Consider the following 24021-nt stretch of genomic DNA (forward strand, 5'->3'; position numbering starts at 1 on the left):
GCCAAAATCTGCAGACAGCTCAGTCTCAGACAGCTGTCTGTCTGTCTGTCTGTCTGTCTGTCTGTCTGTCTCAGACAGCTGTCTGTCTGTCTGTCTGTCTGTCTGTCTGTCTGTCGTCTGTCTGTCTGTCTGTCTCAGACAGCTGTCTGTCTGTCTGTCTGTCTGTCTGTCCGGTGGCACTATAATAGGGCAATGTTGAAAGGTTGGCATTTGTTCCTCAACGTAGTGCAAAGTGCATGTAAGGTTCATGTAAGGTTCATGTAAGGTTCATGATTTGCTGCATTTTGTTCAAAACGGGCCACTCCAGCAGACTTTAGATGTCAATCTTAGCCAATCAGGATGGAATATGAAAAATCAATCTTGATCTTGATGACAGGGAGCAGAACATATCCTCGAGACAATAAAGAAAAAGAAAAGGTGTAAACTTGAACTAGCATCCCTACAATGGGGGGTGGGGGGGGGGGGGGGGCATTCACATAAAATAGCCTATCTACAAAACCCTTGTACATTCTTAGTGCCCTTCTGTTCAACTAAGCCCCAACTAGCCCGTGGGAATCCAGTCAACCAAGTAAAGGGTTTAAGTGGTCAATATGGATTTATACAAAATGCTGTATGTAGTGGTGGTGGGGGTTCTATAGCTCCATTATGCTCTGGACCAGAGCTAGTGGGGGTCCTAGCTCCATTATGCTCTGGACCAGAGCGAGTGGGGGTCCTATAGCTCCCTTATGCTCTGGACCAGAGCTAGTGGGGGTCCTAGCTCCATTATGCTCTGGACCAGAGCTAGTGGGGGTCCTAGCTCCATTATGCTCTGGACCAGAGCGAGTGGGGGTCCTAGCTCCATTATGCTCTGGACCAGAGCGAGTGGGGGTCCTAGCTCCATTATGCTCTGGACCAGAGCGAGTGGGGGTCCTAGCTCCATTATGCTCTGGACCAGAGCTAGTGGGGGTCCTAGCTCCATAATGCTCTGGACCAGAGCTAGTGGGGGTCCTAGCTCCATAATGCTCTGGACCAGAGCTAGTGGGGGTCCTATAGCTCCATAATGCTCTGGACCAGAGCTAGTGGGGGTCCCTGCTTCATCTCTCTCTCAGCTAAAGGGTCCTTGGCCTGAAATAGAATCATTTATCAGGTTAATTCTGTCTTCACATTTCTGACCTCAGAAAAGATATTATTAGAACCTTACATTTATATTGAAAGAGCAGAGACACACGTTACATCTAAATGTAATCTAAATGTAATCTAAATGTAATCTAAATGAACATCATAGAAACTCACTGGATAGAACGTTCTGCAATAATAGAGGTCCTGGTAGGAGATAAAACCATCAGTACTAGAGGTCCTGGTAGGAGATAAGACCATCAGTACTAGAGGTCCTGGTAGGAGATAAAACCATCAGTACTAGAGGTCCTGGTAGGAGATAAGACCATCAGTACTAGAGGTCCTGGTAGGAGATAAAACCATCAGTACTAGAGGTCCTGGTAGGAGATAAAACCATCAGTACTAGAGGTCCTGGTAGGTAGGAGATAAAACCAGCAGTACTAGAGGTCCTGGTAGGTAGGAGATAAAACCAGCAGTACTATGATACTAGTGCACAGGACATCAAGACAAAGAATACATAATTTTGTCAGAAGTATATTTGCATTAAGTATCAACCAATAACATGTACAGTGAGCATTACAACTGCCTTATGCCTGTAAGTATAGAAATGATTGCTACATAGTGCTGAACATAATTACATATTTACAGGGGAGAGGTTTGACTGCAGCTCGTATGAAGAACAGAACGACTACGAACCAAGAAAACGTTCAACTTCAAGGCCTCCCTCACACAGTTAAAACAATCGTTTTATGGCTGCCTTATGCCTTATGTCAGTGGTTCTCAAGCTGTGGGTCAGGACCCCCAGGGGGGTCCCCGAATGATTTTGGGGGGGTCCCCAGATGACAGTGAAGTGACAATCTAAGGACTTTTAAGACCTTTGTAATACATAACAAGAAAGAAAGAAAAAGACCATTACAGCATCAGAAGTAATGAACAAATTATACTATAGAAACTGGTGAAAAATTAGCCAAATTGTCAAATTATATAAGAAAAAGCCAAACATTGTGAAAATAGCCGATCTACAAGCTCATTGTGAGCTTGTAGATCGGCTATTTTCACAATATTTAGTTTATCTGTGGAATCTAGTCAAACAAAATGTAATGCCTCAACTCCTACATTCCAAGTGCTTATCAGGGTGGGGGGTCCCCAGTTCAGATATGATTATGTTGGGGGGGTCCCCAGTTCAAATATGATTATTTTACACTGCGTTACGTGAAGCATAAGGCCGTTTCAATTCATTCCCTATGGGAGTCACATGGTTTGATGAAGCTGACTTGCGTTATAGGGGAAAATGAATTGAAACAGCCTTATGCTTCACGTAAGGCATAAGGCAGCCATAAAGCGCTTGTTTTAACTGTGTGAGGGAGGTCTAACAGAATTGTACAAATCAGTATATTTTCCCCCCTCAAACACGTCTTTCAGGGGGGAGGACGGCTGTGTTTCCAGTGTAAACTACAGTCTAAACTACAACCAAAAGATAAACTACAACAATAACAGAACGATAACCCACATCATTCATTCATTCATGTTCCATCCTTCATTCTGCTGCATAGTATAAGAAATTAAAGGAACTGTTAGTATTTTGTATTTTTGTTATAAAAGAAGTGTTAAACAGCTGTGTGTTGTGATAGTCATCATTGCTATAGAGCAGGGGTCTTCAACAGGGGGTCCGGGACCCCCTAGGGGTCTCTTCTATCTTCTATCATCTGGAAAAGAACAATTGTAACCGCAACGCGATCTTCCTTTCTTTAGTTATCGGCAGTTAAATATGGCTTGTTTTCACCAAAAATAATTTGCAGCAGTTCCGGTATAGAGACACAGAGAGTCTCCTTTGTGTCTCCTACCGGAACCGCTGCCGGTCATCGAATTATTGTCTTAGGAATGAGACAAAAACAAACAAGATCTCCATGAATTCAATGCTTCATGGGGGGTGTAGTTGATAGAAAATAAGATTTTTTTTGGGGTGAACCACTCCTTTAATCCTTTTAGACAGGGGAACGCATCTGTGTCTCATTTTAAATATGTCAATGTCAAAAATAGCTATGAGCTTGTAGATCTGCTATTTTGGAAAAATAGTGAAAATGTGTGCAAATCTGTGAATATATATATTTTTTTAAAGTGAACATTTGTAACTCAAATCTTTGCTTCTGGGGGGGATTCTACAAATGTCTTCTAAATCCTAACAGTGTTTTTTTACCAGGTTGCAGACCTGGTCTATAGATACACTTCAGCTAGTCGTGACTTTTTCCTCATTGGCTGTTTTTTTAGCCAATGAGGGCTCAATGTACTCTCAGAATATGGGATCTAAAGACGACCCACAATACTGTGTTCGGCCACTGTATGTAACTCGATGGTAAGTGGCGCTGTTGCTCAATGTCCTCTCAGAATATGGGATCTAAAAACATTGCCATGTTTAGTGAGAGAGATAAGCAACCTGGTATAATATGACTGTATCATAATCTTGTTATTTATTATGTCGCTATAATATCAGTGGTTCTCAAACGTTTTTCATGTCATGGGACCCCCCAAAATGTTGTGTCCCCCCCCCCAACCCCAGAAGCAAAGATTTGAGTTAAAAATGTTTGCTTAAAAAAATATACATATATTCAAAGATTTGCAAAAAAAAATAAGATTTTTCACAAAATAGCAGATCTACAAGATGAGCTTGTAGATCTGCTTGTTGATCTTGTGTAGATCTGCTATTTTTGAATAGCCCAAAAAATGGACACAGATGCGTTTCCCCTGGTCTTAACGGGTGTTAGAAGAATCAAGGAGTTCATCTGATGTTCTTCATGAAGGCCTTGGCTTCTCTCTGCAGCGTCTTCACGTTTTCTCCCTCGCTGTCGTCGTCGCCTTGCGGCGGGGCGTAGTCCTCATCGTTCCACACGTCGTCACTGTCCTCGTCGTTAATGAAGCTGTCCTCCTCATCGTCCCACGACTCCTTGTCTCCTTCGTCGTCGTCGTCTCCACGGCGCTTTGTAGCCCTGGTTGAGCTCCTGGCTGCAGAGAAATAAGTGATTAAAGTGCTGTGAATTAATTGTTTTGTTAAAAAGGACAAAAAAAAAGGAGACGCTGCAGAGAGAAGCCAAGGACATATACACCACAATTAAAACACCTAGCAAAGTACTTCTACGCATACTGTGTACTTTTTTATTTAGTTGGTTATTCAAAAATAGCAGATCTACAAGCTCATAGCGCGGCACCGAGTGCCGCGCTATGAGCTTGTAGATCTGCTAAATTTTTTTTGCAAATCTTTGAATATATATATATTTTTTAAAGCGGACATTTTTAACTTAAATCTTTGCTTCTGGGTGATTCTACAGATGTCTTCTAAATCCTAACATTGAAATTATATGTATTTGTCCGCGGACCCCCATCTCAAAATATTTTGTTCCAGGGACCCCCCAGTTAAAGATTTATGTATGTATTCAAAGATTTGCACACATTTTCATGGTTTAAAAAAAGATAGCAGATCTACAAGCTCATGACATGAGCTTGTAGATCTGCTATTTTTGAATAGCCAAAGAAATCTAAAGTCTAAAGTGACACAGATTGATTGGGTTGTGAGTGTCTCATTCCCACGCTCCATTTCTAAACCTATTACCAACATCAGCGTTTATTAGAGAATATGAAATGAAGGTTTTACATAGAGATTACCTGCTCTTTTAGTGTGTTTGAATTCTTTCCTGTGAAGAGGATTCTGCCTGGAAACAGAGGAATAGAAAGACTTAAATTGTGACGCGACGACATTTTTACAACGGCGGCACTCCAAAATAAGACGTTCTCTTTTATTTAGGCCCCAGCCTTCATCAGCCTCCCATCACTTATTTTGGAGTGCCGCCATTCTGTTCCACCTTGGTGTGGTTCCTTTCTTTTAACTCTTTAACTGCCAGAGAACCGCCTGCATCCAGAGGAAGAGGAAGAGGAAGCATCCATAGGAAACACACCTGCTCATTTTCCAAACTTTTCATAAAGTTCTTCTTATGGAACCAAACAGATAGATCCAGCTTCAATGTGTTACTGTATTATGAATAATAATATAATACTAATAATAATAATAACAGACCTATAACAGTCAGTTCCATAGGGACATTAATAATAATAATAATAATAATAACAGACCTATAACAGTCAGTTCCATAGGGACATTAATAATAATAATAATAATAATAATAATAATAACAGACCTATAACAGTCAGTTCCATAGGGACATTAATAATAATAATAATAATAATAATAATAATAACAGACCTATAACAGTCAGTTCCATAGGGACATTCTGGACGATCTTCTTCATCTTCCTCATCATCATCATGTTTGTCAGAGTCTTCCTCATAGTCTCTGTCTCCATGGTGACTGAACTCCTGGAAGTGAAGAGGGTTCTTCCTGGAAGGAAACAGGAAACAGGAAACAGGAAGTCACTAAACTAAACCGGTTTTGATGCTGGGGCACAGCATAGATGTAGAAACCTAGACACCTCATTGGCCGCTGCAATTCGTTGAAGCGATCTCACCATAGAGTTAAAAATAATAGAGAGGGCACCCGAAATCTCCTCCCATCCACTTGCATTGAGTTGCTCACACAGCGCATGGTCCTAAATCACCCCTTCTTCCGGGTTGGAAATTTGGTGGGCGCGGCCTATTTTGGGCCCCAGTGCGTCACTTCTGTGACGCGTTTTGCGCCACAGAAGCACGCAGCCCGTGCGCAAGCTTGTGCGCAAGCTCGTGCGCATGCTCGTGAGTCGAGCCCATTGGTCGAAACCGTTTTCGCTCGTTCATGTTGAGGCCCCTAAGCTGCAGTACCATGAATGGCCAGCATGTCCATTTGGCTTCAATGAAACCACTGGGTTCTGGGGGCTTGGATCTCACTCAAAGTGACTACTGGCCAATCACAGCGTGTCTTTTCCAGGACATGTCAGAATCTAGTTGTCCCGCCCCCACCTGCCTCTGATTGGCCTACTGAACGCCCCCCTTCTTTGACGCACGCGGAAGCTTCCCGTTTGCCCCGCAGAAGCGGAAGCGCGCCCGAGATACAGTACAGACGCCTCAGAGCCGGAGGAGGCGTCTACCTTTATATGTCTATGGGGGCATAGAGTTAAAAATAATAGAGAGGGCACCGGAAACCCCTCCCATCCACTTGCATTGAGTTGCTCACACAGCGCACTCTCCTAAATCACCCCTTCTTCAGGGTTGTGAAATGTGATGGGCGGGGCCTATTTGGGGCTTCTGTGACACGCTATGTGTCACGGAGTGCGCAAGCTTGTGAGTCGAGCCCATTGGTCGAAAACCGTTTTCACTCGTTTATGTACAGTGGGCCCCAGGCCGTTTTAGGCTGCAGTACCTATGAATGACCAGCATGTCCAATGCGCTTCAATGCAACCTCTGGGTTCTGTGGGGGCTTGTTTCTGGGGACCTTACATTTTATAGTGTTCCAGTTCCTATTTCTTTGTGTCATCACTTCCAATTTCACTTGTTTAACCCTTTAAGACCGGGAACGCATCTATCTGTGTGTCATTTTAAGATTTCTTTGGGCTATTAAAAAAATAGCAGATCTACAAGCTCATAGCGCGGCACCGAGTGCCGCGCTATGAGCTTGTAGATCTGCTATTTTTTGAACAATCGTGAAAATTTGTGCAAATCTTTGAATATATATATTTTTAAAGCGAACATTTTAACACATCGTGTGCCAGAGGTTTATTAAAATATTATACGTTCAGTGCCTGCATTTCTTCTATCCACTTACGTTGATACGTTTCGTGCTGTAGAAGCCCCGACGTGGAAGTACATGTAAACAAAACGTGTGTGCGAGACTGCGGAGGGTCCCGACTAACGCCTGGAACAATAATATTTCTAACGCGATCCTCCATTGCAGAGTGATCGCCGATCGAAAACGTCTCACTTCCACCACCTTAAAAAGAAATGGAGATATTAAGCTTTTAGTCAACGAGTTAACATTGGAGCGGACGACCGGAAGCATTTTTGACATGGATCCACATCCGGCCTCTCCTTCTTAGAGACTCCTTGGATGTTTGGTTAGAGCGCCCCCACGTGGGAAAAATATATAAAAAAATAAATGGGCCAAAAACGGTCCGGACCATTTATGGCACTCAATGTGTTAAACTCTGTTACAGCTTTTGAGGGTCCCTGGAACAAGATATTTTGAGATGGGGGGGGGGTCCACGGCCAAATATATTATAGCAACATGAGTTATGATTTAGAAGACATTTGTAGAATCCCCCCAGAAGCAAAGATTTGAGTTACAAATGTTCAAAGACCCACGGTTTTACACCATTTCCCAAAAAATAGCAGATCTACAAGCTCATAGCGCAGCACTCGGTGCTGCGCTATGAGCTTGTAGATCTGCTGTTTTTGAATAGCCCAAAGAAATGAAAAAATGCGTCCCCGCCCCGGTCTACATGGGTTAATCTGTATCCTGTGTGAGTTCTTGCTCCTGATTGGGTACGATTGGTATCCTGACCTGAAAATGCTATTTCTGTTTTACTAGAGACAGGACTCAGGAGAGACAGCTGTTTAATACTTATTTTAACTTATTTAATATATATAGCACTATGATTAATCAGACTTATCAATTATAGATTAAAACAATCTATTAAAAGTTTTACTGTGTCAATTATTTGATACATAAGTGGAAAAAAGTATTTAAAAAAAGTTTGTGATCAGTCAGTTGTAACCAAATGAAAAAGTCAAAGCAGAAGCAGAAGTCAGTACAGTCACATGACTATCCATTTCCAACCATGTCTTTAAAGTAATACTAGGTAACGTTAAAACAAAAACTAAAGTTAAATTGTATATCTTTTGTGAGTGGCAAAAGTTTCACAACACCCACTCCATGAATTTCACCCCCGGAAGCCTTTTATTTATATATTTTCTATTGAACGGTACTGTCGGGGGGGACTTTCCCGGGAAAATGACGTCATCTGGCCGGAAAACGGAGGCGGAAATGCACTGGTTTCCTGTTTGGCCAGGAACTACCGCAACGGTTTCCTGTTTGGCCAGGAACTACCGCGCTAATAACAAAAAGGAACCTCACGCTGATGTTAAGAGAATGTAGGATTGGAAGATCGAAAAAGAACAGAAAAAGAAAGCACAGCTCATGGTAACTAAAGCTCCACTGGCTAAGAGAAACGATCCGTAGATAGTATAAAACAATTAAAAGAACGCTTTTTGAAACGCTTCCGGCTTCCGGTGAAAACGAATGGAATTCTGGGTAATCGAGGACTAGGGAAATTGTATGCAGTGACGGTAGTGACCAGCAGAGGTTGCTAAAAATCGTTATTTGTGAATCTGCATTGTACAACTTTAACTTAGTGTACTTCATGAATAGTAGCTGTAGAACGAAATTGTGAACGAAATCGTGAACGTAACAGTTTCAAGAAGTAAACAGGTTCGTTCACGTTGACGGCAAAGACCTAGTTCTTATGAACCAATCGATCATGAACGACCCATCACTAACACACGCACGCACGCACGCACGCACGCACGCACGCACGCACGCACGCACGCACGCACGCACGCACGCACGCACGCACGCACGCACGCACGCACGCACGCACGCACGCACGCACGCACACACACACACACACACACACACACACACACACACACACACACACACACACACACACACACACACACACACACACACACACACACACACACACACACACACACACACACACACAGTGTGTACCTGTAGCAGCCCCTCCCATAGGGGCAGGCCTTCCTGCCTCCACCCGTCGACTGGGCGGAGCCTCCAGCCGAGCCGCGAGATGACTCCGCCCCCGCGGCAGCGGTGGCCGCCTCCCCCTGTCCGTTTGTGGACTTCCCGTTCCTGTGCTGCTGCTGCTGCTGATTGGCTATGGTGGTGGTGGCGGGGGGCGTGGCCTGTGGTTCCATCACGGTCACATCCATGCCGTCTGACTCCTCCCCCTCCTCGTCGCTCTCCAGCCTGCGTCTGAACGCCTTGGATTAAAGGACCATTCATACATTTAAAGATACACTACGGGATGTTCTTTTCTTTGTTAAAGTACCAAAAGTAAAATAACTCATTATGCAGAATGTCCCATTTAAAGTTTTCAAATGTATAAAAATCTTTTGAAAATAGCAGATCTACAAGCTCACAATGCGTTGCGCTGCGACGCATTGTGAGCTTGTAGATCTGCTATTTTCAAATGGACTAAAATGTACTGTACTACAAATTCGACACCGCGGGTTGAAGGGCTCGCTTATTTTGGGGTTGTTTTCATTCACCTGGTTGCTTGTTTCTCTCGCTAAAACCTGGCAACTGTAGGAAATGGACACAGAGCGCATGGGGGCCACATGCAGAACTGTTGTTATTAACCCATTAAGACCTGGAACTGTGTCATTTTTAGATTTGAGCTAAAAAGCATTATTTTACACTTTAGGCTATTCAAAAATAGCAGATCTACAAGCTCATAGCGCGGCACCGAGTGCCGCGCTACGAGCTTGTAGATCTGCTATTTTTGAAAAATCATGAAAATGTGTGCAAATCTTTGAATATATATATTTTTAAAGCGAACATTTTTATCTCAAATCTTTGCTTCTGGGGGGTCCCTGGAACAAGATATTTTGATGGGGGTCCGTGGCCAAATACATATAATTTTGGGGGTCCTTGACATGAAAAAGATTGAGCACCGCTGATATAGAAACATACGTTTTTCAGAATACTGTTGAGATTTAGGAGACATGTAGAATCGGCTTCAGGTCTCAATGGGTTAACGTGGTTCAAATACATGGCGGACCCCCTGGGGGTCCCTGGAGACCTAGTGTGGTCTAGCTCTGAGATGAATGGAGTACACGGACATTATCGCCACTGACTGTGTGCAAGGGAGAAAAACGTAAGTGGTCGCTCCCTCCCTCCCTCCTCTGTGTGTGTGTGTGTGTGTGTGTGTGTGTGTGTGTGTGTGTGTGTGTGTGTGTGTGTGTGTGTGTGTGTGTGTGTGTGTGTGTGTGTGTGTGTGTGTGTGTGTAACGTTACTATCTTCGAAACAGGCTGCCCATTTGATTTGTACATGGACATTTGTTTTACATCCAAACGTATGAAATATCAGCCTTTGGTGGAACCAGGGATTCCGTTAGCCGGTATTTACCGGTAAAATGTTTAATTGGCCGGTAATTATAAACACCACCGGCCACCGTGGCCCGTTGGGAAAATGCTGTTATTAGGCTATTTTATCATTTAAGCCTATTATTAATATTATTATTTGCATAAAGTAGTTGGCTACAACCGTTACAATCATAATCATTTAAAGTTTATATCATGTTCTGACTGTGTGGTTTAATTCCGACAGCCTGCTCGGCTGCTGCTGTGCGCTGCAGTTATAGAATAGCTTATTCGTTGTACGATGGTGTCGCGCGTTGAAAATATCAGAGCTACAAGCTCACAGCACGTCGCAACGCGCCGCTTTGTGAGCTTGTATGTCTGCTATTTTTGATACGCCACAACACAGCTAAGAGACACAGCTGTGTCTCCTCCTGATCAGCGCTGAGTAGGGTGGCTCGCTCGGGTGTTGATAAACAGAACCGGGATTTTCCGAGGTGAATCTGAACCAAACCGGACCCGATTGTCGATAAAGGGACCCGTCCCGTCCTGAACACGTGTGGGTCGTGGATATTATGCAAGCACAGACAGTTACTGTCTGTCTTCAATGGATAAAGTGGTGAAAGTTGGTGAAACTGAAAGCAACTATAAAGGCAAGTATAATCAACCTCGCGCAAGGCCACATATATCATGACACATATAATTAACGTTAACAAAACAAAACAAAACCTACTTTTGCATATCAAGGTTGAATGAGAATCGATGTAAAGCCCAAAATATATATTAATTTGTTTATACTGTGCGACGGTGTTGCGCAGGGAAACCACAGCCCGCAGGGTAATTAGGACTCGCCCCAAAACACCCTCGCCCCCATTTTTCAGGCGGACCAGCGGTTCTTGTATTCTTGTATTTCTTTTACTGAGGATAAGGGTAGAAATAGGTTTAGGATTAGGCATAGTTTTACTGAGGTTAAGATTAGGAATAAGGTTAGGGTTAGGCATAGTTTACTGATATGTTTAGGAATACCAGGCGAATACCGCCGGATTTCCCCCGGGGCGACTGTGTTTTGGGGCGAGCGTTTTGGTATTCGTCACGCAGCAGTTCACTCATGCCCACTTTATTCATTTCATTTTTGGTAAGCGACATCTCTGCATGATATAGACTATAGTAGATCATATAATTTAGTTATCTATAAAAACAGGAACAGGTTGCATCTGTGATAAAGTGGAAAGAAGCGCTGCTCTAACGTAACGAGGTGTAATGAGCCCAATCAGTTGGGTGCATGTATGCAGTGCAAACACTCATGTGACGTTAATTATTATATGGCCGGTAAATTTATTCTTTGGCTGGTAAAATATAATCCTGCCGGCCATGGTGGCCGGCCCCAAAAATGCCTAGCGGAAACCCTGGGTGGAACGTATTATGACCTTGGGATATAACTGTCAACTTATTGTCCTTGTGTTTGGGAGTCTGGGCCATGTCCACAAACTTGTGCTCTGCGGCATGCAATTAGGAGGATTGCAAAAGACAAATGCAAAACAGTTGTCTAAATACTGTTCTGTCTCAGCTATTATGGGCATTCTGTCTATCTGGAGAAGGCCATGTTTCATTGGCAAAAAATAAATAAAACAACTGTTGAATTTCTGTATATAGTATGTCATCAATTCGTTATCTTTTTTTCCTCTGTGTGTTAACATGTGCAGCAGTTGCATCTGGTTTGACCGTATAATGTAACCTTCTTCAGATCAATGTTCGGATCCATCATGTAATGCGCTTTTTGTGCAGATCCAAATAAAATAATTCAAATGTGTGTGTGTGTGTGTGTGTGTGTGTGTGTGTGTGTGTGTGTGTGTGTGTGTGTGTGTGTGTGTGTGTGTGTGTGTGTATGTGAGCCTCTCCCCCTCTCTCTCCTCGCTCTCTGTGTCCCTCTCCCCCCTCTCTTTTATTTTTAATATTGGAATATGGAATATTGGAATATGGAATATTCGTTGGCAGCTCTGGTTAGAACTGACCGTTTGAGAAGGTCTGCGTACATCTTCATCACTGGTCTTCCTCACTTTGGGGGTCCTGTCACCTTCATCAGTGGTCTTCCTCGCCTTGGGGGTCCTGTCACCTTCATCACTGGTCTTCCTCACTTTGGGGGTCCTGTCACCTTCATCACTGGTCTTCCTCGCCTTGGGGGTCCTGTCACCTTCATCAGTGGTCTTCCTCACCTTGGGGGCGCGGTCGGTCTGTCCTGATGACGTCCCACCAGCAGCTCTGGGTCGTTTGGGCGCTCTGACCCCTCCTCCAGCTGATTGGGAGAACATGCAATGAATACGCTCTGTGAGCTATGAGCTTGTAGATCTGCTATTTTTGAACAGCCAAAGTAATAAAATAATGGTTAAAGTGGTTGTTGGTGACAGGTATAGAGAGCTATGATGTTTGATGATGAGGTTGCTATGGGTTTTTAATTGATTTGTTAGTCATGTCATTCACAAAGAGGTCAGGTGGTGTTGGTGCTACGTCAGACAGGCAGTGATAGTGAAGTCAGCTGTTTCACCTGCAGGTTTTTATCAATGAAATGGAGAGGGGGTGAACGGGGGAAGTCCAACTTTGCTGACCGCACGACATAGCGCAACACTATGCTATGATTCACTTGTATTTTAATGCCACTAAATGAATCTTTTATAGCTTTAATAAAATGAACAACACGCAGTACCCTGGAACAGTGAATTATTGACAACCAGCGCGTCTGGCAGGTAAACGTTTCCCCCGATTTAGCCTCTCGGTGACTGAAGAAGTTTGTCTCCATAGTCGCCATACAGTGGTTAAAATATAGCTAACTCTTATACTTATAACTCTATGTAACGCATTTTTATTTTATTTTATTTTTTAGCTACACTGCTTTGACCTTTAGGCTGTATTATGCCCTCAGGTTTTAATTTCTTAGATCTTTTCAGTGATGTGATTGTTTTTATGCAAATGTTTGTTGTAAGCACTCGCACATGCATTATAAATAAAATGCATTATTATTATTATTGTTATTACTCAATAATTAAGGCATTGGTTCTCAGACCACCTAACTCTGAGAGAATACAACGGATCCTTGCGGGTCCATTTGGTTCCATTTGTACAACTCTCACACACACCCACACCACACCACACCACACCACACCACACACACACACACACACACACACACACACACACACACACACACACACACACACACACACACACACACACACACACACACACACACACCTTTAGGTGAAGGAGAGGCAGCTGACATCCAGGATGGTAAAACTCTTCTCTTCACTTCAGGAGAACAAACCGTTCTTCTGTCTTCTGACTGTGTCTGTAAAGCAAGAGAAAGACATTTGATTGTTGAGCATGATTCTCTTCTAGTCTTCTAGTTTACAGTGGTGTAAAGTAACTAAGTACATTTACTCAAGTATTGTACTTAAGTACAATTGTGAGGATTTTTTTTTTCCTGGAGTATTTCCAATTTCCAGTACTTTTACTTCTACTCCACTACATCTCAGAGGAAAAGGTCTGTAACTCTGAGAGTGTAAAAATGGAACCAAATGGACCCTTACAGGTCTGTAACTCTGAGAGTGTACAAATGGAACCAAATGGACCCTTACAGGTCTGTAACTCTGAGAGTGTACAAATGGAACCAAATGGACCCTTACAGGTCTATAACTCTGAGAGTGTACACATGGAACCAAATGGACCCTTACAGGTCTGTAACTCTGAGAGTGTACACATGGAACCAAATGGACCCTTACAGGTCTGTAACTCTGAGAGTGTACACATGGAACCAAATGGACCCTTACAGGTCTGTAACTCTGAGAGTGTACACATGGAACCAAATGGTGTTCCAGGGTTCCATCAAGTTTGAGAACCAACTCACCTTATTGAAGCTACATGAGCCGTTATCCTCTTCTTCTTCATCTTCTTCTTTGAGTTGTGTGACTTCCTTCTCAGACCTGGCCTGTCACAATTATCACATCATCACCAATTAATCACAATTATTTCAGAAAATCACAATTATGTTTTTTTTGCACAGTCATCAAATATCATCTGGAAATAACAGATCTACAAACTCACAACGTGTCACAACGAGTATAAAATATTGTCCTAGTTTGACCTTTAGTACATTTGATTATTGCACATTTGTGTTTAAAAGCCTATGTGTATGAATGTATGTATTTTTGTTTTTCTTTGAGTTTAATTCTATATATGTGTATATATAAACGTTTTTTTGTATTGTTGCATAAATATGTCTCTGAGAATTGTTCATTTCTTTTGGTTTGATATGCAAAATGGCCAATACATTTTTAAGTCATAAATCTTGTTTTGTAATTTGTAAGTTCCAACGTACAACGTAAAAACATAATCTGCAATTATTTGAATGACAATTTTAATCGTCAAGTAAAAATTGTCACGATCGGTACAGGCAGCCCTACCTCAGAGAGTGAGACAGGTTGTTTGTGGTCCTCAGAGAGTGAGACAGGTTGTTTGTGGTCCTCAGAGAGTGAGACAGGTTGTTTGTGGTCCTCAGAGAGTGAGACAGGTTGTTTGTGGTCCTCAGAGAGTGAGACAGGTGGTTTGTGGTCGTCAGACATGGAGACAGGTGGTGAGACAGGTGGTGAGACAGGTTGTTTGTGGTCCTCAGAGAGTGAGACAGGTGGTGAGACAGGTGGTTGTGTAGCGCTGGTCTCCTCTGGGTCAAACTCCTGGCTGTTTCTGTGAACCGTTCAATACATTTATTACATCGTTTTCATGGTTGAACATCAATATTCTGAGGAGAACATGATCTGAAAATAGCAGATCTACAAGCCCACAAGGGCTTGTAGATCTGTTATTTCCATGAGTGTGGTGTTGTGAGAGGCGGGGGGGGGGGGGGGGGGGGGTCCTTTCCAATCCTGTTGATCTAAACTTCAAACAAACAAAACCTCTGACAGAACGAGACCCAATGAGCTGTGATGAGAGCACGGCCACCAAGGTATGAAATAGTCTAACCCCATGCCTTAAAAAATGCAGTTCGCTGGGCTCATTTAAAACAGCCCTAAAAACTCATCTTTCTGGAGGCCATAAGAGGAGGTAGTACCAGTTTCCCGGTAGACCCCCCTCCCCTTTTTGTTTGTATATATATTATTTTTTTTTCATGCTTTTTTTCTTTTTTTTTGGCGTGGCGGTGGATGTGTTGGATGTGTTGGATGCAGCTCAAAGTGAACTTTACTCAGGTATCTAGTCTGTCGCTGTACGACCTTCCTAGCCCGTGTTATTACAGAAAAAACGGGCGTCAACGGCCAAAACTCAATCGAAAATCGGCGAAAGTGTCCGTTTTCAAGATGTTTCGGCCATTATCTCTGGAACAGAAGGTCCAATCTGCTCAGTTCAAAGCTTGTTGGATGTGTGACTTTGAGGACATTAAGCACATAATGACACCTTGTCTGAGTTTTCGGGCCTAAAAGTAGCTAACTGGGCCGAGCCTCGGGCCGGCCCAGTTAGCCTGTTGAGAACTCTAGTTGTCATGGTAACGGTACCTGGGTGTGTTGTTGTCATGGAAACAGTACCTGGGCGTGTCCTCCTCCTCTCCTCCCACGCTCTCCAGGCGGTACAGGAGCCTCCCGGGGAGCAGGGAGAAGATGTCTCCATGATGGAGGGAGTACCAGCGCTCTCTCTCTAAGGCCCGCGGGGCGTCCTCCAGAGAGGACTGGACGAAGCAAGGGTTGGAGTGGGTCTGAGGGACAAAACAATACAGGATGATAATAATATTACACTTTATATATATAGCACCTTTAATGAAATGAATGCAGCTCAAAGTGCTTTACAGAGCACAAAAATAATACAAAAATAAATAAAGCAGAAGTGCTTTACAGAAAAAGCAATAATAATTTAACAATAAAGCTAAAAGAAGAGCAAAAGCAAAAACAACATTAAAACCATTTAAAATAATGGCATTAACCCATTAAGACCTGAAGCCGATTCTACAAAATGTCTTCTAAATCCCAACAGTTTTCTGAAAAAAACATATGTTTCTATATCAGTGGTTCTCAAACTTTTTCATCTCAAGGACCCACAAAATGATATGTATTTGGCCGCCGACCCCCATCTCAAAATATGTTGTTCCAGGGACCCCCATCTCAAAATATGTTGTTCCAGGGACCCCCCAGAAGCAAAGATTTGAGTTACAAATGTTCGCTTTAAAAACATATATATTGAAAGATTTGCACACATTTTCAAAAAAGGACACAGATGCGTTCCAGGTCTTAATGGGTTAAATAATGGGCAAAACAAAAAGGCAGTGAATCAGGCAAAACAGAAAAAAAAAAACACAAGAGTGAAGAAGTAGGTCTTGAGCTGTGCTTTAACACATTTAGACCTGAGGCCCATTCTAAAAACACCCTCTAAATCCTGACCTAAGTTTTCTGAAAATAATTACAACACGTATGTTGCTACATACTGTACATACTGTCCTGAAAGGTATAGTTACAAATAGCGGTTCCCGGCCAAAATGTGTTAAAGCTATCCACCGAGGCTGCCTGTCTTAGGTGTAATAATGGGACTTTATTCCACGCTGTCGGCCCGTAGAAGCAGAATGCCGTTTCACAGTGTTTTTTATCTGACATTGTAGGCACCTCGTATGACATTAAACAAGAAGCATTGTAAGTGTGATCAATAGGAGTGTTTAGAGGTTAGTCATGCAGTTGGTCCAGTAGACCAGTGGTTCTCAACCTGTGGGTCGGGACCGTCGGGGGGGGGGGGGGGGGGGGTTGGGGGGTCCCCCGGGAACCAATGTGTTACCACTGATGTTATGTTTATTTAACGCTCAGGGTTCAGGTGGTTCAGGAAGAACCTACCGGTTTGAGACGAAGGCGTCCGTCCAGGTTCTCCAGGACAGCATGGTTTCTGGACACTCTTTTGTCGTTAACCTGAAGAAAATGTACAGAAACATGTTACATATTTAAACCTGTCGTTAACCTGAAGAAAATGTATATAAACATATCAAACATAGCACAGTGAAACACAGAAGCCCCACCACTGGAGCTATAGGAACAGTCAGTAACAGGGAGTCGCTTGAACGTAGGCTGTAGTTACTGGTTATGTGTGCGTGTGCGTGTGCGTGTGTGTGTGTGCGCGCGCAGACAGACTCACCCCTAGGAAAGGACCTCGTCCCACCACAGTCTGTCCGTCAGGCAGGTTGATGGGAGCCCCTCCCTCTAGAGGAACCAGCTCCAACCAGGACATCACACTGCGCGCGCACACACACACACACACACACACACACACACACACACACACACACACACACACACACACACACACACACACACACACACACACACACACACACACACACACACACAGTGGTGGAAGAAGTACTCAGATATTTTACTTACGTAAAAGTAGCAATACCACAGCACATTGGCATCAAAAAAATACTTTAAGTACCAAAAGTAAAAGTACTAACATGTTTGAAAATAGCAGATCTACAAGCTCACAACGCGCGTTGTGAGCTTGTAGATCTGCTATTTTCAAACAGCCTATGTATAAAATAGGGCTAAAGTGGTTAATGTATGTTTTATAATGTAATAATGTAAATCTACAAAGTAACTAGTAACTAAAGTTTTCAAATAATTGTAGTGGAGTAAAAGTACAATATTTGCCTCTGAGATGTAGTGGAGTAGAATTACTGACATTTGGAAATACTGCACTAAAGTAAAGAATACCTCAACATTGTACTTAAGTACAGTACTTGAGTAAATGTACTTAGTAACTTTCCAACACTGCACAGAACACACACAGTTGTAATCTTGCAGATCAGCTATTTACACTATTTTTACAGTTTCTTTAAAGTATATTATTATATATGTATCTATTTAAGTTATTTGTGCAATCTGTGATATTAATGAAGCCTAAAAAACAAACAGAAATGAAAAGTTGTATTCATAATGTATTCATAATGGTTCAATATGCTCAACACTAGCCTTAGATAAAGACTATCGTATAGATGTATTTTTACGAGAGTCTTAGCTCCGACCCCCCAGATTGCCCTGAAATGTCACCAGTAAAGCCCGTATTTCTCCAAACATGTACAAATGATAAATATAAGGTGTTTACCCGCTTGATCCAAATGTTAACTAGGTGTCCGGAGTATTTGAGTAATGTATTAGTGCATATTTTACAATAAAAAAGGGTTTTAATCCCGTTTGTGGCCGAACGCCATTCCCCCCCTCGTTTACTTCCTGTTTACATTGAGTGTAATCCTGGCTTTCACCAGATGCGCCCCGTCAATTTCACCCATTGGGAACTCCCAACAGAATCGACCACAAACGGGATTAAAACACTTCTTTATTGAAAAACGTGCACTAAAACATTACACAAACACTCCGGACACCTAGTTAACATTTAGGTGAAGCGGGTAAACACCTTATATTTATCATTTGTACATGTTTGGAGAAATACAGGCTTTACTGGTCACATTACAGGACAAACTGAGGGGATGGAGCTAAGACTCTGGTAGATACTACAGTAAAAGTGAGTCTCGATTAAATACATCTACGATAGTCTTGATCTAAAGCTAAGCTCAACGTCCACAAACACAACTAGAACACATAGTTCTTATAAATGTGTCTCAGCTTCAAAGACTAAAAATAATATAAGATAATAAAAAGTCCACAGTGTGACGTCATAATGTTCCTGTACCTTAAAAGATGAAAATAAACAACAAACTGTTTCTCTGCTTCACTGCGAGCACTTCCTGACTCGAAGACGCATGCGCAGATCCAGCGTTACACGGAAACCGGTGGCCTGTGGATATGTGTGTGTGTGTCGGCCAGATTCACTTCCATAGTTAATCATCAGATAATAATAATAATAATAATAATAATAATAATAATAATAATAATAATAATAATAATAATAATAATATAAGATAACAGCAGATAATAACTTTAAATAAACACCAACATTATATATTATTTTGTTATAACTAACAGCATATTAATAACTTTAAATAAATACCAACATTATATATTGTTTTATTATAACAGCAGATCATAACTTCAAATAAACACATTTCTCTCTATGGGAGTTTTATTATTTTTAATGGGACATTTTAATCATAGCGACCCTGTGGAGTCACTAATGTCGGTGTAACACCCCTCATGGAGTCACTAATGTCGGTGTAACACCCCTCATGGAGTCACTAATGTCGGTGTAACATCCCTCATGCAAAGAAAGAAACAAAATAGTACAAACGGTAAAAACTGAAACAGCAATTCAGTTTTAATCATAACAAGAATAATAATAATAAGACTTTAATTTATAACTTTATGTCTTTGTGTACGTTGGGCCAGAGTGGGTCGAAGTTACCTTTTTTTTACAGATATTTTCTTAAAATAAAAACTATTTAGACTTTTCATTTGGGTCATGAAAGGTGCCAACAATAAAAATAAAAACATAAAAAAGGAATTCCACAATTTCCCTAAAATATAACATATATATATATATATATATATATATATTTTTTTTTTAATAATTTGTAAAAAAAAAAAATTAAATAAGGAAACAACCGGACACGGCCGACCGGAATTACTCCTGTACAGTAGGTGGCGGTATGCATGCGCATGCGGTTCACCACGCATGCGCAGTAGTCCGCGCAGTGACGTCATCGGTGTGCGTAGTAAACAACAAGGAGACCTTTAAACGCCCAGCTGTGAGAAGAACTGTCACAACAAACCGTTCACCACGTTGAAGGTAAATAAAAGATCTATTACTTTACAGTATATATAATGTTAGGTAAAGATCTATTACAGCATCTATAATGTGAGGTAAAGATCTATTACTTTACAGTATATATAATGTTAGGTAAAGATCTATTACAGCATCTATAATGTTAGTTAGGTAAAGATCTATTACAGTATCTATAATGTTAGTTAGGTAAAGATCTATTACAGTATCTATAATGTGAGGTAAAGATCTATTACAGTATCTATAATGTTAGTAGACTTGGATCTAGGAGAATATCATAGATGTATTTTATACAGTCATATTGTAGATATGAAACCATAAAAGTCAGACTCAATAAAATCAAATCTATATGATAGTCTTGATCCAAATAGTTCACGTTACACGTCAGTGGCTGTTCTGTTCCTGAACCTCCAGACACGATGTAAACATTGTATGTAGTAATTAGGTGCGTTCGGAAATTGCGCCACCCTTAGCTCCACCCCCCCCCCCCCAGTTTGCCCTGAAATGTCACCAGTAAAGCCCGTATTTCTCCAAACATGTACAAATGATAAATATAAGGTGTTTACCCGCTTGACCCAAATGTTAACTAGGTGTCCGAAGTATTTGTGTTATGTATTAGTCCATTTTATTCAATAAAGAAGTGTTTTAATCCCGTCTGTGGCTGATTCTGTGGGAAGTTCCCAATGGGCGGTAGTGACGGGGCGCATCTGGTGAAAGACAGAATTACACTCAATGTAAACAGGAAGGAAACGAGGGAGGGAAATGGCGTTCGGCCACAAACGGGATTAAAACACTTCTCTATTGAAAGATATAGACTAATACATTACACAAACACACCGGACACCTAGTTAACATTTTGGGTCAAGCGGATAACCAGTTTATATTTAGCATTTGTACTTGTTTGGAGAAATACGGGCTTTGGAGCTGACATAATGACATTCCAGGGCACTCTGGGAAAAATGTCAAATACATCTATGAGAGTCTTGTCTTCATGTCTGTGGGATCCAACACTCGTGTCTGACAACGAGAGAGAGAGAAAGACAGAGAGAGACTGAAAAGTAGTATAATATAATAACAATAAATAATAGTAATTATAGTATAATAAAAGTATTATAATATAAAGAAAAAAAAATTCCCTGTTTTTATTGTGTGGTGTTGTATTATGAAGATATGGATCTTCCTAGGTCTGAAATAAAGATTGAATTGAATAATCATACAGATGTGTCTTCTTTGTTCTTCCCCCAGGTGGTGCTGTTACCCTTCATGCTACTATGCAGAACCGCTCCAATGTTTATTATATCTATGAAAGAAGAAGTCGTCCCATAAAGGTTATTTATTTTGAGTTTTTTTTTACTTTTTTTTAAGTATTTTTACTTCTACACTACATCTCAGCAGCAAATATTGTACTTTTACTCCACTACAATTATTTGAAATATATATATATATATATATATATATATATATATATATATATATCCACACACACACACACACACACACACACACACACACACACACACACACACACACATAGCAACATATATACCTTTTCCTTTTCTTAAATATTAGGATTTAGAAGACATTTGTAGAATCCCCCCAAGAAGCAAAGATTTGACTTAAAAATAATGTAAATATTAAAAGATTTGCCCAAATAGCTAAAGTATAAAATAATGGTTAAAGTGGTTACACAGATGCGTTCCTGATTTTAATTTGTTTAAAAACCCGATGCTTGCCGCCTGTCCCACAGTCATCTGCTGAAGGGTCATCGTCCTCCCGTAACCTCTTGACCTCCGCTGAAGGGTCATCCTCCTCCTCGTCGTCCTGCCGCCTCCATAACTTTGTGGAGACGCTGCCCACAGAGATGAGCGTGAGGATCTTCAGTGAGCTGGACGCTCAGAGCCTGGTCCAGGCCTCGCTGACCTGCAGGCTGTGGCACCGGGTCATCCAGGAGATGGACGCGCTGTGGAAGAACCCCTGTCTGTCTGTCAGGACCGTCTGTCACAGAGAGATCGACAGGGACAGGAGAGACGGGCTGTCCTGGAAGGCAAGTGAACGACCGACCGCTCACCAAACCTCTGTTACTAAAGAGCTTCTAGTTTAGTACTGCTGGTTTTATGTCCTACCAGGACCTACCAGGACCTCTAGTACTGATGGTTTTATGTCCTACCAGGACCTCTAGTACTGCTGGTTTTATGTCCTACCAGGACCTCTAGTACTGCTGGTTTTATGTCCTACCAGGACCTCTAGTACTGCTGGTTTTATGTCCTACCAGGACCTCTAGTACTGCTGGTTTTATGTCCTACCAGGACCTCTAGTACTGCTGGTTTTATGTCCTACCAGGACCTCTAGTACTGCTGGTTTTATGTCCTACCAGGACCTCTAGTACTGCTGGTTTTATGTCCTACCAGGACCTCTAGTACTGCTGGTTTTATCTCCTACCAGGACCTCTAGTACTGCTGGTTTTATCTCCTACCAGGACCTCTAGTACTGCTGGTTTTATGTCCTACCAGGACCTCTAGTACTGCTGGTTTTATGTCCTACCAGGACCTCTAGTACTGCTGGTTTTATGTCCTACCAGGACCTCTAGTACTGCTGGTTTTATCTCCTACCAGGACCTCTAGTACTGATGGTTTTATCTCCTACCAGGACCTCTAGTACTGCTGGTTTTATCTCCTACCAGGACCTCTAGTACTGCTGGTTTTATCTCCTACCAGGACCTCTAGTACTGCTGGTTTTATCTCCTACCAGGACCTCTAGTACTGCTGGTTTTATCTCCTACCAGGACCTCTAGTACTGATGGTTTTATCTCCTACCAGGACCTCTAGTACTGCTGGTTTTATCTCCTACCAGGACCTCTAGTACTGCTGGTTTTATGTCCTACCAGGACCTCTAGTACTGATGGTTTTATCTCCTACCAGGACCTCTAGTACTGATGGTTTTATCTCCTACCAGGACCTCTTGTACTGATGGTTTTACTTTACACCTTTCATTAAACAGGTGACCTTTCACCTTTCATTAAACAGGTGACCTTGGTGAGGAACTACCAGCGGAGCTTCCTGAAGAGGGATTGGCTGAGAGGTCGCTATAGCAACGTGAGGTCAGCAGACGAGCTGCGGGACAGGAGGATGTGTCCCCTGGACCTGGAGACCTGGGGAGAGATCCTGGAGGCGGAGCTAGAGAGATGAACACCTTTTATAGACACACTAGAGGCGGAGCTAGAGAGATGAACACCTTTTAGACACACTGGAGGCGGAGCTACAAATTGTTTATAGGCCTGCTCCATCGCACGATGATGTCGCTACAAGCTAGCAACACGTCGCTATGCTAACAACTGTCGCTACAATGACGATGTAGCCACACGTATTACAGAGTATAATTTTGTATTTTATTGTAAATTGATTCCTTAAGCACTTCTAAGTGTTTTGATTGTTATCCTTAATATATTGTATACGTTTGTTGTGATTATGCATGAAACTGTATAGGCTATAGCTACTTTCTAGTATAATTTAGGACGGTAGATGAAAGGATGATCTGTGAAGTGTCGTGATCAGGTGCCAGACAAGGTTTCCCACAGCTGCCTTAAGCACTTATTAAAACATTTAATCATATTTGTAATATATTTTATAATTTTATTTTATGAATGCCAGCAGCTGTACATTCAATGGCTAATTTTCAATGTTTTTTTGTATAATATGATGTGAATAGTGTTTCTGAACACAGCTGTTTCCTACAGACCAGTACAGTGAATAAACTGGAAGCATTTTGACCAGTGTGTGTGTGTGGTTGTCATTGCAATGGAGGACTAATTTAAACCTCGGGTTTGGATAGTTCACCCCAAAAAATATCTATCAATTAGTCACCCCATGGAGACTTCAATTCATGGATTTTTTTATATTTTTGTCTCATTCCTAAGACAATAAATTGATGACCAGTTTGTGTCTCCTAACGGATCCGCTGCTGGTCATCAAATTATTGTCTTAGGAATGAGACAAAAACAACACAATATCCATGAATTCAACTCTCCATGGAGTGACTAATCAATGCATAGGAAAAAAAGTCATTTTGGGGGTGAACTATACCTTTAACTTTGACATAGA

At 41.9% G+C, this 24021-nt stretch overlaps 2 protein-coding genes across 6 annotated transcripts; one reads left to right on the plus strand and one right to left on the minus strand.

The window, feature by feature from the left end:
- Positions 1–3707: 3707 nt before the first annotated feature.
- Positions 3708–18935, minus strand: aplf (aprataxin and PNKP like factor). Of its 5 annotated transcripts, XM_080446320.1 has the most exons (14): positions 18878–18927; positions 17327–17423; positions 17032–17103; positions 15745–15911; positions 14632–14911; positions 14076–14156; positions 13424–13517; positions 12369–12470; positions 12252–12329; positions 12190–12212; positions 8807–9078; positions 5348–5482; positions 4753–4799; positions 3708–4095 (listed from the first exon to the last, which is right to left on the minus strand). In XM_080446320.1, exons 2-14 carry the CDS (start codon positions 17417–17419, stop codon positions 3872–3874), a joined length of 1668 nt encoding a protein of 555 aa, XP_080302446.1. In that variant the 5' UTR covers positions 17420–17423; positions 18878–18927; the 3' UTR covers positions 3708–3871. The 5 variants fall into 5 exon arrangements, with proteins under 5 accessions (XP_080302446.1, XP_080302445.1, XP_080302444.1 ...); XM_080446319.1 differs by having other exon boundaries at positions 12252–12470; XM_080446318.1 differs by having other exon boundaries at positions 3709–4095; positions 12190–12329.
- A 901-nt stretch (positions 18936–19836) lies between these two features.
- Positions 19837–23690, plus strand: fbxo48 (F-box protein 48). Its single transcript, XM_080414987.1, has 4 exons — positions 19837–19930; positions 21170–21252; positions 21672–21968; positions 22948–23690. The coding sequence occupies exons 2-4, from the start codon at positions 21196–21198 to the stop codon at positions 23107–23109; spliced, it is 516 nt and encodes a 171-aa protein (XP_080271113.1). The 5' UTR covers positions 19837–19930; positions 21170–21195; the 3' UTR covers positions 23110–23690.
- Positions 23691–24021: the final 331 nt, after the last annotated feature.

The sequence above is a fragment of the Gymnoscopelus braueri genome, assembly GCF_963280865.1.
Source record: "Gymnoscopelus braueri genome assembly, chromosome: 2".
NCBI classification, from domain to species: Eukaryota; Metazoa; Chordata; class Actinopteri; order Myctophiformes; family Myctophidae; genus Gymnoscopelus; species Gymnoscopelus braueri.